Genomic DNA, 13,235 nt, shown 5'->3' on the forward strand with positions numbered 1-13,235 from the left:
CTGGCATTGTAGCTCTCATCTCCGTGTCTGACACGTGATGGTGCTCCATGAATGTTGGCTGACCAAATGGATGAAGGCCAGGAGCGATCAGGCTGCCACTCTCAGCCTTCCATCTTGAGCTAGCTTCCTCTGACAGGAAGGCGTTTCCTTAGAAAAGAGTATCTTTGGATTAAAAGCAGAGACTCACCAGAAGCACAGTGTCCAGCTCGGAGCGAACTCCTCAGTAAACAGCCTTGTTGATATGGAGACTCTATGGAGTCTTTGGTAGGCACCAAAGACTCTTAGAGTAGGGTAGTGGTTTGGGCCTGGTTGGGGGTGTGGTCCTTTTGGAGGGTGCAGTTCTTGCCACAAAGACACAGTGGACACCTTGCAGCCCTGGATTAAATCCGAGTGGTGTCTGGGGAACAGACACTTGCTTGTCTGGGGAATTCTGAGCCTTTTATGAAGTTTTCTGGGACAGGGAGGTGAAGGGAGCTGACTCTGATCAGGAAGAGGTGTTGTTCTCCTGTCTCGTGTTTCACCAAAAATACCTGGGAGGTAAATTTCTGGAAAGCCTATCTCATGTCTTCCAAAAGGCAATTTTGAAGTGTTTCTTGAGGGCTTTCCGAATTCCTCTGAGAATGCAGGAGTTCTAGAAAGATAAAGTCAGAGGGGATGGCATGTGAGGGTAAGTAGCTTTCAGAATGACTTTCATCATTCATTCATCCATTTGTTCATTCATCACACCAGGCACCATTTGAGAGGGGTGTGTGTGTGTGTGTGTACACAGAAGAAGGGGAACAAAACTACGCAAGACATAGTAGCTGTCCTCAAAGAGTTTTTGCAAATGCCCACAATTTAAGACAGGATATGGCAAGTGCTGTGGCAGGTGTATAAACCACCTGCCACGGAGGGGTCATCTGTCCTTTCCTGCACACACACTGAGGGCCAGAGCCAGGCCAGAGGAGGGAGGGAAAAGTGGTCCGGCTCTCTGTGAACTGTGCTGCTCTAGGCTGCACAGGGCTGCTTTTTGGGAAATTGTAGGCTCTTGTTGGAGGATTTGTTTCCTGCAGAGCCGGGCTGAGGACCTGAGACATGAGGAGAGGTGTGGGGGCGAGTGTCTCCTCACTCTGGACAAGGGACTGTGAGAAAGAACTGGGCTGACCTTGGCAACCTGGGCTGGGGGCTGGCATTCCCATGTGGCCATTGTCACTGTCTGGCTTGGGACCCTGAAGGAATGGATATCAGACATCCTGGGGAGAGGGCAAGCTGGGGCAGGAGGAGGGCCGTGGTGGGTATGAGGGAACCCTTCTTTCTCTGTTAGGCCTCATGGCAGCTAGGGCCAGGACTCTGAGCCTTGGACCTGCCTGGCGCCCACCCTGAGGGGTGGGGTGCGGGGAGGTGAGAGTGGGCTGGTTCCTGCCACACTGAGCGGCTCCAGGAGTGAGGCAGGGAGGGAGGGCCTGGACTGTGGGCCTGGGAGTAGCCACCCTGCCCTTGGCGGTTTTACTTCCTCTCCCTCATCCTCAAGCCTTCCGAAAAGCCTCACTGCAGGCCAGAAGGTGGTCTCAGAGATTTAGGGGAGGGCAGCATCCCCTCTCCAGGACTGATGTGGCAGGAGCAGTTAGGGACCATTATGTGCCCAGCATGGCAGCCACCTCATGAAGGTTCCCTGAGAGCAGGGGCCTGGGTGCCTTTGCTCACCATAAAATCCCCAGACTTGAGAGCAGAGCCTGGCAGGTAGCTGGTGCTCAGCACGGTTTGATTGACTTGCATGAATGAATGGTTGAATGAATAAAGGTCACCTGTGGCCGACACAGCTCTGGCAGCCTGAGCTAGAGGCCAGAGGGAGGATGCTGAGACAGTGTCCTGGGCACTCTCAGAAGTCACTGGCGCACACAGAGGGGGATACATTTCTCTCCTTGTAATTAGGCATAAGGCAAATTAGACCTCTACTGAAACCTGGGCATGCTGTGTGTGGTTAATGGGTTGAAGGGGGGCAGAATATGCCATCCCAAAATGTGCCACTTTGGCATGTAGATTAGCTTGAGCTGAAGGCAATGAAGACCCATTTGACTCAGGAAAAGCTTTTTACCTCCCCCTTAACTACCTAAAAGAATTTAGATAGGGGACCTGTATCAGAAAAAGAGCTATTGCCAGAAATAACTTTTTTAATCTGAAAGACTATCTGCATGGCAGGGCAAACATCTAACTTACCAAACATCTGTTCTCCTTATCTTCCTGTGAATTGCTCTCCTCCCCTTTGAAGCCCTAAGCCCCTATCCCATTCCTTAACTCTTGGTGGCATATAACCTCAATTGCCTGACTGCCCTTGAGTTTTACATTTTTGTTTAATTTATGCAAGATAATAAATTTGTTTTTCTCCTGTTAATCTGTCTTATGGGTCAATTTACCTATTAGACCAGCCAAAGAACCTAAAAGGAAAGAAGGGAAAATTTTTCTGCCCCTACAGAATCCTCCCCACTGGTCTCTGCCTGTCCTTGAACCCAACTTTAACTTCCCTCTGCCTGAAAGTCTGCCTTAGCGGAGCATCTGAAGGTTTTGTACTGTGCAGAGGGGGGTATACAGAAATGGATGTTGGGTCCCCTGCATCAAGACATGATGTGAAGAGGGTGTATCGGGGAATAATGGGAGGGCCCTGAGTGCCTGGGTGGCTCACCATTGTCTAGTCCAGGTGGCTGATATCGTTTACCTCCAGTTGGGGGTCTGTCCATGTCTGTGGTTGCAGGATGCTGTGGACTAGGGAGCCCAGGTCTCATAGCTGTGGTTGTGATGGAATCTCGCTCTCCCTACTCTGCCCTCCTGGAAAAATGGCTCTCCACTCACCGTGCAGCAGAGCTGGATTAGGTGTTGTCACTGCGGTCACCTGACACCCTGACATCAGCAGTGGTCACTCTTGGCATTCACCCAGTCCAGTGGACACAGCACCAGGGCCAGCAGCCACATGAGTATTGGGAAGGAGGCCAGAGTGCCCTTCACGTCCCACTCTACCTTTGCCCTTCTCCTGCTCTCCATAAAGGGAGAGAACGGCAAGCTTCCTACACATTCCAAACCTTAGGAGGTTACATTGTCCTGGGGTATCAGAGCCTCCCAGGCACCAAAGGGAATATCTCAGTATCCAGGGAAGAACTGTAAGAACTCTTGCAGCTCTGGCAGTTTCCATTTCTTTACTTCCAACAAAACCGAAAGAGGACCTAAATAAGTTGTTGGTTAATAAATCATTAGACATAATTTTTGATGATAGATGACAATGTGATTTTGGCAAGTAACTTAGAAGGATTTCAAAGAATTCAGTGACATTGCTATAATAAGATTCCTTTCATTCCCATCTACTTATTCTTTATATGTACAAGTTTGCCCAGCACTTACATTTAAAAAACCGAAATAAGAATAGATCAATGTTGAGCTCTCATTCTAATTATAGTAATACATAAATACAGAAATAATTTTAAAAAGCTCTGTCTCATCAAGATATCTTGCTAATAAAAATCAACATTTATAATATATTATGTTTATATATTTATGTTATTTGGATCAATGGTATACTAACAATAACTGTAATGATGATGGAACCTAGAAGAATTTTTTAAAAAGTTAACATCTTATGGTTACATAAAAATATTATAAATTAAGTTTTGTTGAACACGTATTTTTATTGTTGCAAAGAAGGATGCTCAGTAAAATGCTTTTAAGCATAATATATATTACATTAGTATAAAATTTCATGGGGGAAATGAATGGAAATATCAGTTCAAGGAGAAAAAGGAATGTTGTAAATTTTCTGACTTGAAGTATTTGTTCATGTAATTTTTAGATGGATGACTAGGAAAAAGTCACTATGCTATTGGGCTTTCATTGGATACATCTACAAAAGTAATGTAACAGTTTTATTTTAATATGTCAAATTTATAATATTCCAGAAATAATAACATTTGAACTAACTATTTAAAATTATGGTGAAAAATTTTAGATTTTAATCTAAAACGTGTGTTGGTGGAAGAGTGCGGTCACAGTTTTTCAAAATTCTTGTAGATGGTATGTAAGTTAAAATATTGGAAGACCAACATCCTGCAAGGAATAGGGCCCTGGAAGGGCCTTTTGGGGATGGAATCGGACTTACTGCTGTGGTAGTGAAGATCACAGTTAACAATGCATCAGGAGGACATTACCTACTTAAGACAAGGGTCTCACCCTCCATGCTGGGGGGGCCCTGCAGCTTAGCTGCCGTGCTTGATCTCTTTTCCAGATGTTCATGATACATTTTATTATAAGCCAAACCCATAGTGTGTGTAGATGCTCCTGTATGTATCTGGATTCCACATATCCCTCTGCTCCCAGGACTCATCCAAACCCAACCTTCACATGCAAACTATGTGGCTCCTTTGGCCAGGTGGGTCTTCACGTTGACTTGCAGCATCAGGACGTCAGGATGCTCAGGCAGTGGCTGGGACTCCTTTGGCCCACACTTCCCGATCCCTGGCAGATGAAGGATTTCATGCCTTATTGTCTCTGAGGGCTGATGGAATTGTGGTGCAAGGGGTGCAGGTGAGGAACTGGAGAGAAAGAGAAGCATGGGCCCTTTCAGACAGCCTGTGGGGAAACTCAGGACCTGGAAGGGAGTTGCTGAATACCAGTCACCACTCACACCTTGGTGCCCAGAAGGCCCCACTCGCCCAGGCACAGGCCTCACCCGGACCCTCTATCTCCAGCTGCCCCATTTGCCAGAAGGTGAAGTGTTCTCAGAGATAGCGAGGCCACATATGTGAGAGAGCAGCCCGGGCCCCTGGCACACTCCTTTCCTAGGAAACTCAAACGATGAATGAATCCATAGCAGAACTCTTTCTCAGCTCTGGGATTACAAACACCCCATGTTTACATTAGCCCCTCCTGGCCCTACCCTTCCTGGTCCACGTGCTGTATTTCCATGGTTTCATGATCTGCTTTCAGAGAAGGATTTGAATTTTCATGATTATTTGTGTAAGCAAACAGTTATGCTGATACAAATAAGGAAAGCAATGCTTCTGGCCTTCCCTGGGAGAAAATCTAATCACTCAGCTCGCTTCCCAACTGCCAATTTAGGAATCAGGATGTGGATGAGATGTGATAGGAACTGGGAGGAGGCTCTGACTGTGGTCCCATACCCCTGGGCGGGCATCACACCAGTTTTCTAGGTCGTCCTCACCCTGGCTTCCAGTTGAACCTTTGTGGGTAGTTCAGCAAAGCCGTACTGGGGGAGGTGAATTGGGGTGGGGAGGAGGTCTGTGCAGAAGGCGTACTGACTTACCTTTCCACCTCTGACCAGGACATTGTAGCAGCCACCCACCCCCCAACCTGTCTTTCAGACCAGATATGCTCCCACACACCATTGCATCATTTACCTTCCCCCACCAGACACTTGCTTACTCCAGCCCAGCCTTATAGGACAAGCCACACCCTAACCCCAGGGACTGCCTGTCATGGAATCTGAGACTTCAGGTCAAATTCACAAGTACTTGCCTCCTATTCTCCAGGTATACAGGATCTCCTTGAAAGCTGGCAGAGTTGTGGTGATGTGGTGTGTTACCTGCTGGAGGTGCAGACAAATTGTCTTCCCAGCTCCTTGGAAAGACTTCCTACTCCTGGTTGCATTTCCTGTGCTTGGTGCTGTGGGGGGAGGGTTCTGGCTCTCCCCACTCAAATCATCTGACCCTTTCCATTTAGAAGCAGGCCATTTCTCTCTTCCAGGATAATGATACCTAGTGTCATTTTAACTTGCCATGATGTATTTAACCTTTTTCCTACTAATGAACATTTAGATTGTTTCCAGTTTTTGTTAAACTTGTTGTAAACAATTCTAAAGTGAACATCCTTGAACTTGTTTGTTTAGGGAAGATATGAAATAGTGGAATTGCTGAGTCATAAGCATGTTAAAAATAAAGTAGACACTGCCAATTTTCTCTCCAAAATGGCTGTACCAACATACCATCACACAGATGATTTGGGATAGGCTTCCTCTCAAGGTGAGATGCCTTCACAATTTGTCATTCTTTCTGGTGTGTCCTCCCTTTTGGACCTGAGAGAGGTGAGTGGAATTGGATCACTCAACCAAGGAAAGGGGACAGTACCACTGCCGGGGCTCCCAGGGCACCTCTGCTTTCTTCTACAGATCAGCTGCCTGCTTCCCACCAGTCCCATTCCCTATTGTGGAGTGGGCGCCACTTGGGTGCCTGCTCCTAACAGCCATTGCGTCCTTTGCACTGCAGTTATGAAGCAGACAGAGCCGCGAGAGGGTGCTCTGTCAGGGGGTAGGGCCTCCATCCATACCCTGTGATCTATCTTGCAGAGCTGCGAAGAAGGAGGAGGAGAGGGTATTGTGGGGTGAACTGCTGAGGACTGGCACATTTCAACAGTTGTTTTTCCCAAATAAGTCATATGCTTTTTTTTTTTTTGGAACAAAAGTCTTTTTAAATATTATTATCGTTTTTATTTCTGAGTAGGTAATATATTCACATGATTCAAAAATCAAACTATATAAAAAGTATCTGGAGAAATGTCTTTCTCCCAGCCTTGTCCACCTGTATCTTATTCCCCAGTCCCTCAGAGCTACTTTTTTTTTTAAAGATTTTATTTATTTATTTTTTCCCCCCAAAGCCCCAGTAGATAGTTGTGTGTCATAGCTGCACATCCTTCTAGTTGCTGTATGTGGGACGCGGCCTCAGCATGGCCAGAGAAGCAGCGCGTCGGTGCGAGCTCGGGATCCGAACCCGGGTCACCAGCAGTGGAGCGCGCTCACTTAACCACTAAGCCACGGGGCCGGCCCAGAGCTACTTTTTAAACTTCTTATGTATCTTCCAAAATTTTCAAAACCAAATACAAGCACACTGGAAAGTATTGCCTTTTTTTTCGCTACCCTTTGTTTCTTAAAAGTTAGCCACTGTCAACACCCTCTGTCTCTTGCTCGTTTTCAGTTTTCAGCGAACCTTGGAGAGGATTGGTGTGTGGTGTGGAATGCTTTCCCATTCTTTTTTAGAGCTGCATAGCATTCCATTGTATGGATGTCCCATAATTCATTTAGGCAGTCTCCTGTTGATAGACACTTGGGTTATTTCCAGTCTTTTGCAATTACAAGTAAAGTGCCATGAATAATTTTGATCACGTGCCATTTCGCGTGGCTGTATGTCCACCTGTAGACAAATCCTCAGAAGTGAAATTGCTGGGCTAAAGGGGATGTGCATTTGTAATTTTCATAGTTACTATCAAATTTTCCTCTACATGAGTTGTACCAATTTATACTCCTCCTGTAATGTTTAAGAGTGGGGATTCCCCCACAGTCTTCCCAACAGGGTGTGTCGTTAAACTTCTGATTTTTGCTAATCCTATAGGAGAACATTGGTATCTCAAAGTGCTGTTAATTCAGCTTTCTTATATAAGCAATATTGAGCCTCTTTTACTCTGTCCAAGATCTAATTGTGTATCCTTTTCTCTGGATGGCTTGTTAATATATTGTTTTGGTGGATTTTTGTTGTTGTTTTTCTACTGTTTTGAGGGAACTCTTTATATTTTAAGCAAATTATCCCATTGTCTGAGATAGGAGTTACCAATATTTTATCCCTGGTTTGTTTTTGTGTTTTGTGTTTTGCTTCTGGTGACTTCTGCCATCCTGGAAGTGTACTGCCTGCATCATGTCTTCTCATACCCCCATGCCTTTCTTCATTCTGGGCCCTCCACCGAGAGTGCCCTTTCCTTTCTTTCTACGTGCGGAACTCCTGCTCATCCTTTGAGGCCTGACTCGTGTGTCACCCTTTCGACCCTCGTCCTTCACAGGAGATCTTGTCACTCCTGCTGGCTGCTCCTTTCATCCTTTATCTTACCTCTACTTGTCATGTTGCCTTATTTTTGCTTGTATACATCTGCCTCTCCTATCTACCTTTCTTGTTTTTGTACTCCCAGCCTCTAGGACGTTTGTTGAACAAATGAATAGAGAAATCATTGGCAGCTGTTACTACCCACGCTTACTCCCTAGAGTGCTTCATCTGGTCCTGTTTTATGAACCTTGTGCATCAAATGTCCCTTTGTAGAAAAACAGAAATGAAGGGGTGTGGTAAGGAGGCTTGTCTTGGTGGCCAGTGATGTTTCTAGGTACTTTGCAGCACTCAGTGATGAAGAGTAGGCTTCCAACCCCCCGAGGAGAACTCTCATGGTCCCATTTATGTTTTCTCTTCTATGTCAGCTCCAAGAAAAGTCAGTGACCACACAGACATAATATTTTTTCAGCAAAGTTTATTTCAGAATCATTGAAACAGTGTGATCATACTCCCTCACTCATAAATATTCCTATTTAAATAATCTGAGCTTATATATTTTCAGCCTTGGTGAAAGGACTTGATGTAAAGATGGTACTCTAGTCCAAGTTAAACTAGTTCCATAGATATTGAAGATTGGGCTCTTTCACAGACACTGCTGCTTCTTGTCCCCCTTGAATTAAATTAAATAGACTAACCCACCAATAAATAAATAAATATATAATTAGTTAAGTGGTTGCTCATCAGAAGCTGGGCTCAAATGACAGAAGGTTTCTTTGAACCTGATGTGCAGTGGTTTCTACCAGGCTGGCTTTGAGTGAGTAGGAGAGGTGAGAGAGGCCCTGTTCAGCAGAGGGGGTCTGAGGATTGGCCCTGGGAGGAGGGGGTGTTCCTCCAGGCTGGTGAGCAAGAGATCTCCTTAGCACTAATATAGGGAAGGCATCTGGGCATTGATTAGACAAGAGTGAAGTTCAGCTTGCAGCCATATTCAAACCCCCTCTATTCCGCTCTGCCACTTCTAGGGGTTCTTCAGTACATGTGGACTCTCTGGGTATAGCTCTCTTTAGGCGAGTTCCATGATGAAGTCAGTAATATTCTCACTGCTTCTGGTATTTCCTAGGAAGATGGGCTGAAGTTCTGATCGAGAGGTACTTATGTACCAGTTGGGGTACATTGCAGATTCAAATTCACACTTGTGATTGATTTCCAGCTTGTTGAAGACAAATCGCTTTTCCATTTTCCTCTTTGGGTAAGTATTGGGTTTTACTGACTGCAGAAACACAGAAATAAGAATTTTTGTGAGGGAAGGGACAAAGACGTTCTGGTAAAGATGTTCTCTGGGTCAGCTAAAAGGAAACTGATGAGTAGGTTACAGGACGGGGAGTCAGACTCCTGAGTTATCTTTGTGACCCTAACTTTCTGTGTGGTGACTAAAGGAGCCCTTATCCTTTTCTGAAACTTAGTATCAAATTCTGGGGAGTACAACATAGGTGGGAAGTCTTTTAAAAAGTGAAAATTACGTTAAACCTTCTAGGATTATCTAATTTTCAGAGACTTTTCCTTTGGCCTTGGCTAGAATGGGTTTGAACTTGGAAATGAAGGTTTTGCTGGGAAAGCAGGGGGGGAGGGTGATTATGGGAGTAGAGTGGAGTTGATGACAGGTGCCTTGAATTGCTTAATTTCCCAAAGTGTCATCTATCAAATGGAGCAATCCTAGCAATGAATAATCTTTCCAACCCTAACATTGTATAATCAGTTGGGTGTTAACAATGGCAGGAAATAATAACATCAGCAAAATGATTTAATTTTCTGTAGTGGGAGTGAAAGTTGCATGTGTGTAACAATTGCATTAAATTTATTCACATTTATGCAAATTGGTCAAATACATGTGCTTCCAGATTTTCTGTGGGGAGAAGGTGGCTGTCTTGGAAGTAAGTGATGGGTAAGGGTCTTCAGAAGAGCCAGAGAAGGGCCTGCAGCCCCTGGTACTCACCTCCAGCTGCAGGATGGGCTTCCCGTCCTTCATCCCACACGACAGGTACAGATTCTTTCCCTTGAGGCCCAGGGCCACAGGTATCTTGTTGGTCTCTTCTTCTCCTTGCACGAAGCTCATGCAGAACACCACTGGAGAAAGGAGAGGGGCCTTGTGGTCAGGGACACACAGCAGTGCGGGGTTGGCCCAGCCATTGGACCCCAAGCCCAGGACTCGTAGAGTTTAGCATCCTCTGTGGAAACCCACATTGAGCTTCCTGTGGCCTAACAGATAGAATAACTGGGCTTCTCACAGGGTCAGTTGGTTGCTTCAGGTTTTCCCCAAAGAACGTCTAGGGGTTTCTCAGAGCTTTGTCACTGTGGCAATGAAGAATTAGGGGGTCTAATTTTTAAAACTGAAGAAAAGAGGGACAGAAGGAACGAAGGAAGCCAGTGTCACTTGTCACTGGCCAGTGATGTGCCCATCTGCATGAGCAGAACAATTTGATCAATGTGAAAGGCGAGAAAAGAGGTCAAGCTGGGCTCCCGAAAGAAATCGGGCACAAATGTATTTCAGGAACATAGAGCTGCAAGTGGGAAGAACTTGGGAGAGGAGAGGCTTAGCTGGGAAAAGTGGCTCCAAAGAGAGACACTCCTTTTAATCTTCGTTAGTCACAGTCGTCTCACTTGGAGGCCCCGAGGTCATGCTCACAACCCAGTTCTAAAGAAACAGGATTGTCTTGGCCTGGCTGAGAGTGGGCAGATTACCCCCAGTGATGCCTCTCTCCAAGGTCAGCAGCCTTGGAAGAGAACAGGCTGCTGCTTTCAGCTGTTCCCTTGGGCATACTCCTGCATGCAGAGTTCAGCCACAGTGGCAAGGTGCCAGGCAGATTTCCTCAAGTAGTGGGCTGCCCAGTCTCGAAACATTTGTGAGTTACAGTAGAGAGATATGAGTTCCTGCTTGTCAGTAAAATTTCCCTAGAAGGAACCATCTGGTATTAGGCGGGAAGGATGTTAGGGGCAAGGGTGCAGGGTTGGGAATGAGGATGGGCATGTTATCTCTTCAGCATGCTAGTTTCAACGTCAACAACAGGAAAAAAGAACCCACAGGCAGTTAGGTCATGTCCATCAAATGACCCCTTTCCAATGGAAGCATTGCCATTGCACTATCATTAAATGACTTGGCTGGACAATGGTCCTGGGTATGCTTGAGCAGTCTAATTTCTCAGAGTCACATCTCTTGCTGAAAAATGAATGTGCTAAGGGAATCAATCTGGTGTCGTTGCTAGGACCAAAACAAAAAGTTTATATGTTGTATGTTTTTTCACTTATGTTGATAATTTGCCTTAATGTCCTACTTTGTTAAAAAATGTGGAGAATTAGCAAGGTGTCAGGAGGCCAAGAAAGGAATCAAGACGTCCCCAGTTACCTTGCTGGTCCTCCTGGGTTCTCTGGAGGTGGACAGCCTTCAGCACACATGAGCCAGACAGTACCATGGCTTTTTCTTCTATGTCCTCGAGTTTGATATCCAGCGATTCCACGGCAGAATTACTCTGATAAGTATCATTCTGCTTGTCACAGATGATGGGTTCTAGAATATGGAGCACATATATTGTTTAGAGAGAAAATCAGAAGGGCAGGCCTGATGATGTGAGGCAGCAGAAGTTGGTTGCTTGGAGGACATCTGACCATGCCAGCTGAAGTTCGATTATAACATTGGTGGGGAAGAAGTTGAGGTAAGAACACTGGACCTGGCACCATAAGATGGATTCAAGCTTCAGCTCTATTGCTTGCTGTGGACTAGCAATAGAGCTACTTATGTAAAATGGCGATGGCAGTAACACTGGCCCAACAGGGATATGGTGAGACTTGCAAGAGATAATATAAGTGAAACCACTCAGAATGATCGAGTGATTGGCAAATGTGAGTAGTTATCAAGGTCTTACTTTAGGGATAGTTTCAATTTAACAGAAGATTAATTTGGTTTCTAGGCTTCTGTCTTCCTCTCATCACTGTGCCTTCTACTTTTAAAGGGCTTCAGGTTTGGGGGAGTTTAGTTGACTATTGAGTTATGGATGCTGAGAAGGAAGTGACTGGAGATCTGTCTGCCCTCAGCTCTCATCAAGTGGTACCTTCTTCAAAGATGAAGGAAAAGAGGCTCCTCAGGTCATCATCCTGGAAGGCCTGTGAGCAGGGACTGGGTATCTTCTTCAACTTCTCCACAGCCACAATGATCGACGCGGCATGCTTGAAAGTCTTGTTGTAGAGCTGGTGAGAGATTTGCAGCATGAGGGCCCCATTTCCCACAGAGCTGAGGTCCGGGTCTTGGAAGCTGCCCTGTGGAGAGACCAAGGGAGTGAGTGTGTTAAGGTAGTTAGGCCATAGAGCTCCCATTTTGACATTAGAGAGGTGGAAGGGGCCTTAGAGGTAACTGAGCTGCTAGTGATAAAGGCTGGTCTCTCTGAAGCCCAGAGAGGTTAAGCAGCTTACCCAAAGGGACGTGGCAAGTTAGAGGCAGACCCAAAACCAGAATGTGGGCTCTCTTATGCCCATGTCAGTGCCCCTGCAAGGGTTGGGAGCTAAGCTCATGGTCTCACCTTCATCTGTTTTGGACCATCCTCCTCAAAGAACTGGTCATTCTCTTTGCCACTGTATTAAAAACAGAGAGATTGCTCAGTTAATTGTCCTAGACAAGTTTATTTTTCCTTCCCTGCAAACAGTCTTCACTGTTAATAGGAAACTGCAAACATCATGTCTCTTGAAGTTGCTGAAGCTGTCAAGTTCCATGATGATATGCATGGAACAGGATAGGAGGAAGGGCAGGTACCCTGGGTGCTCCCTGTTGGATCCTGAGACCTAACATCCAGCCCAGTTAAAATCTGAGATTTCCTTTGCACTCAAGCCACACTTTGCCAAGGGGTCCCCTTTAGTGCCCACTTGGAATCTTTTCTTTCTGTTTACCATCTGCAGGAAGCCCCTGCAGAAACAACATCTGGATAGCCTGTGGGTCTCAACGCTGGATTTCCAATGGGAAATCACACTTCAGCCCAGGGTAACTTGGAACCCTACTTGTCACTGGAAGAGGCAGTTTGGGGGACAAATCTGGTCTCCAAGCACAGATAACACTCCACTCTTGAAGGGGAACCCTGCTCCCATTATTGGTCTCAGTTTCCCCACTGACCTGCAATTCATCTTTTCACTGGTGAGTTCAGGTACTGCTGCCATGGCTGCTTTAGAAACCTGTGTAAAGAGAAGAAAATGAGTGACCACTTGACATGCCAGTCCCCACGAGGACTGCCTTCATATGTGAGTTTCCCTCAGCACGTGTACATAGCAGGCACGCTGTGTGGGTACATGTGTCAAGTGTAGGGCCCAACTCTAGGTGGTTGGTGGTCTGTAATCCCTGAGCAATGTGGAATGAGGAAGTCTGATTCGGTAAAGCTGTTATAAACATTCTGCCAAAACTTCTATACAATGGATAGA

The 13,235-nt window shown here is 45.8% G+C and overlaps 1 protein-coding gene across 1 annotated transcript; it reads right to left on the reverse strand.

Annotated features, from left to right (window-relative positions):
- Positions 1 to 8,252: 8,252 nt before the first annotated feature.
- Positions 8,253 to 12,977, reverse strand: LOC131399980 (interleukin-1 beta-like). The gene is made up of 6 exons (XM_058534648.1): positions 12,934 to 12,977; positions 12,350 to 12,401; positions 11,885 to 12,089; positions 11,182 to 11,343; positions 9,775 to 9,905; positions 8,253 to 9,051 (listed from the first exon to the last, which is right to left on the reverse strand). The coding sequence occupies exons 1-6, from the start codon at positions 12,975 to 12,977 to the stop codon at positions 8,845 to 8,847; spliced, it is 801 nt and encodes a 266-aa protein (XP_058390631.1). The 3' UTR covers positions 8,253 to 8,844.
- Between the last annotated feature and the right edge of the window lie 258 nt (positions 12,978 to 13,235).

The sequence above is a fragment of the Diceros bicornis genome, chromosome 40, assembly GCF_020826845.1.
Source record: "Diceros bicornis minor isolate mBicDic1 chromosome 40, mDicBic1.mat.cur, whole genome shotgun sequence".
Lineage (NCBI taxonomy): Eukaryota > Metazoa > Chordata > Mammalia > Perissodactyla > Rhinocerotidae > Diceros > Diceros bicornis.

Coding starts and splice junctions, on each gene's coding strand:
- LOC131399980 (XM_058534648.1), bottom strand. CDS start 12,977: ATGGCAGCAGTACCTGAACTCACCAGTGAAAAGATGAATTGCAG. Junction 11,344..11,884: donor TTCCTTCATCTTTGAAGAAG/GTACCACTTGAT, acceptor TCCATATTCTAG/AACCCATCATCTGTGACAAG. Junction 9,906..11,181: donor AACCCAGGAGGACCAGCAAG/GTAACTGGGGAC, acceptor TCCTTTCTCCAG/TGGTGTTCTGCATGAGCTTC.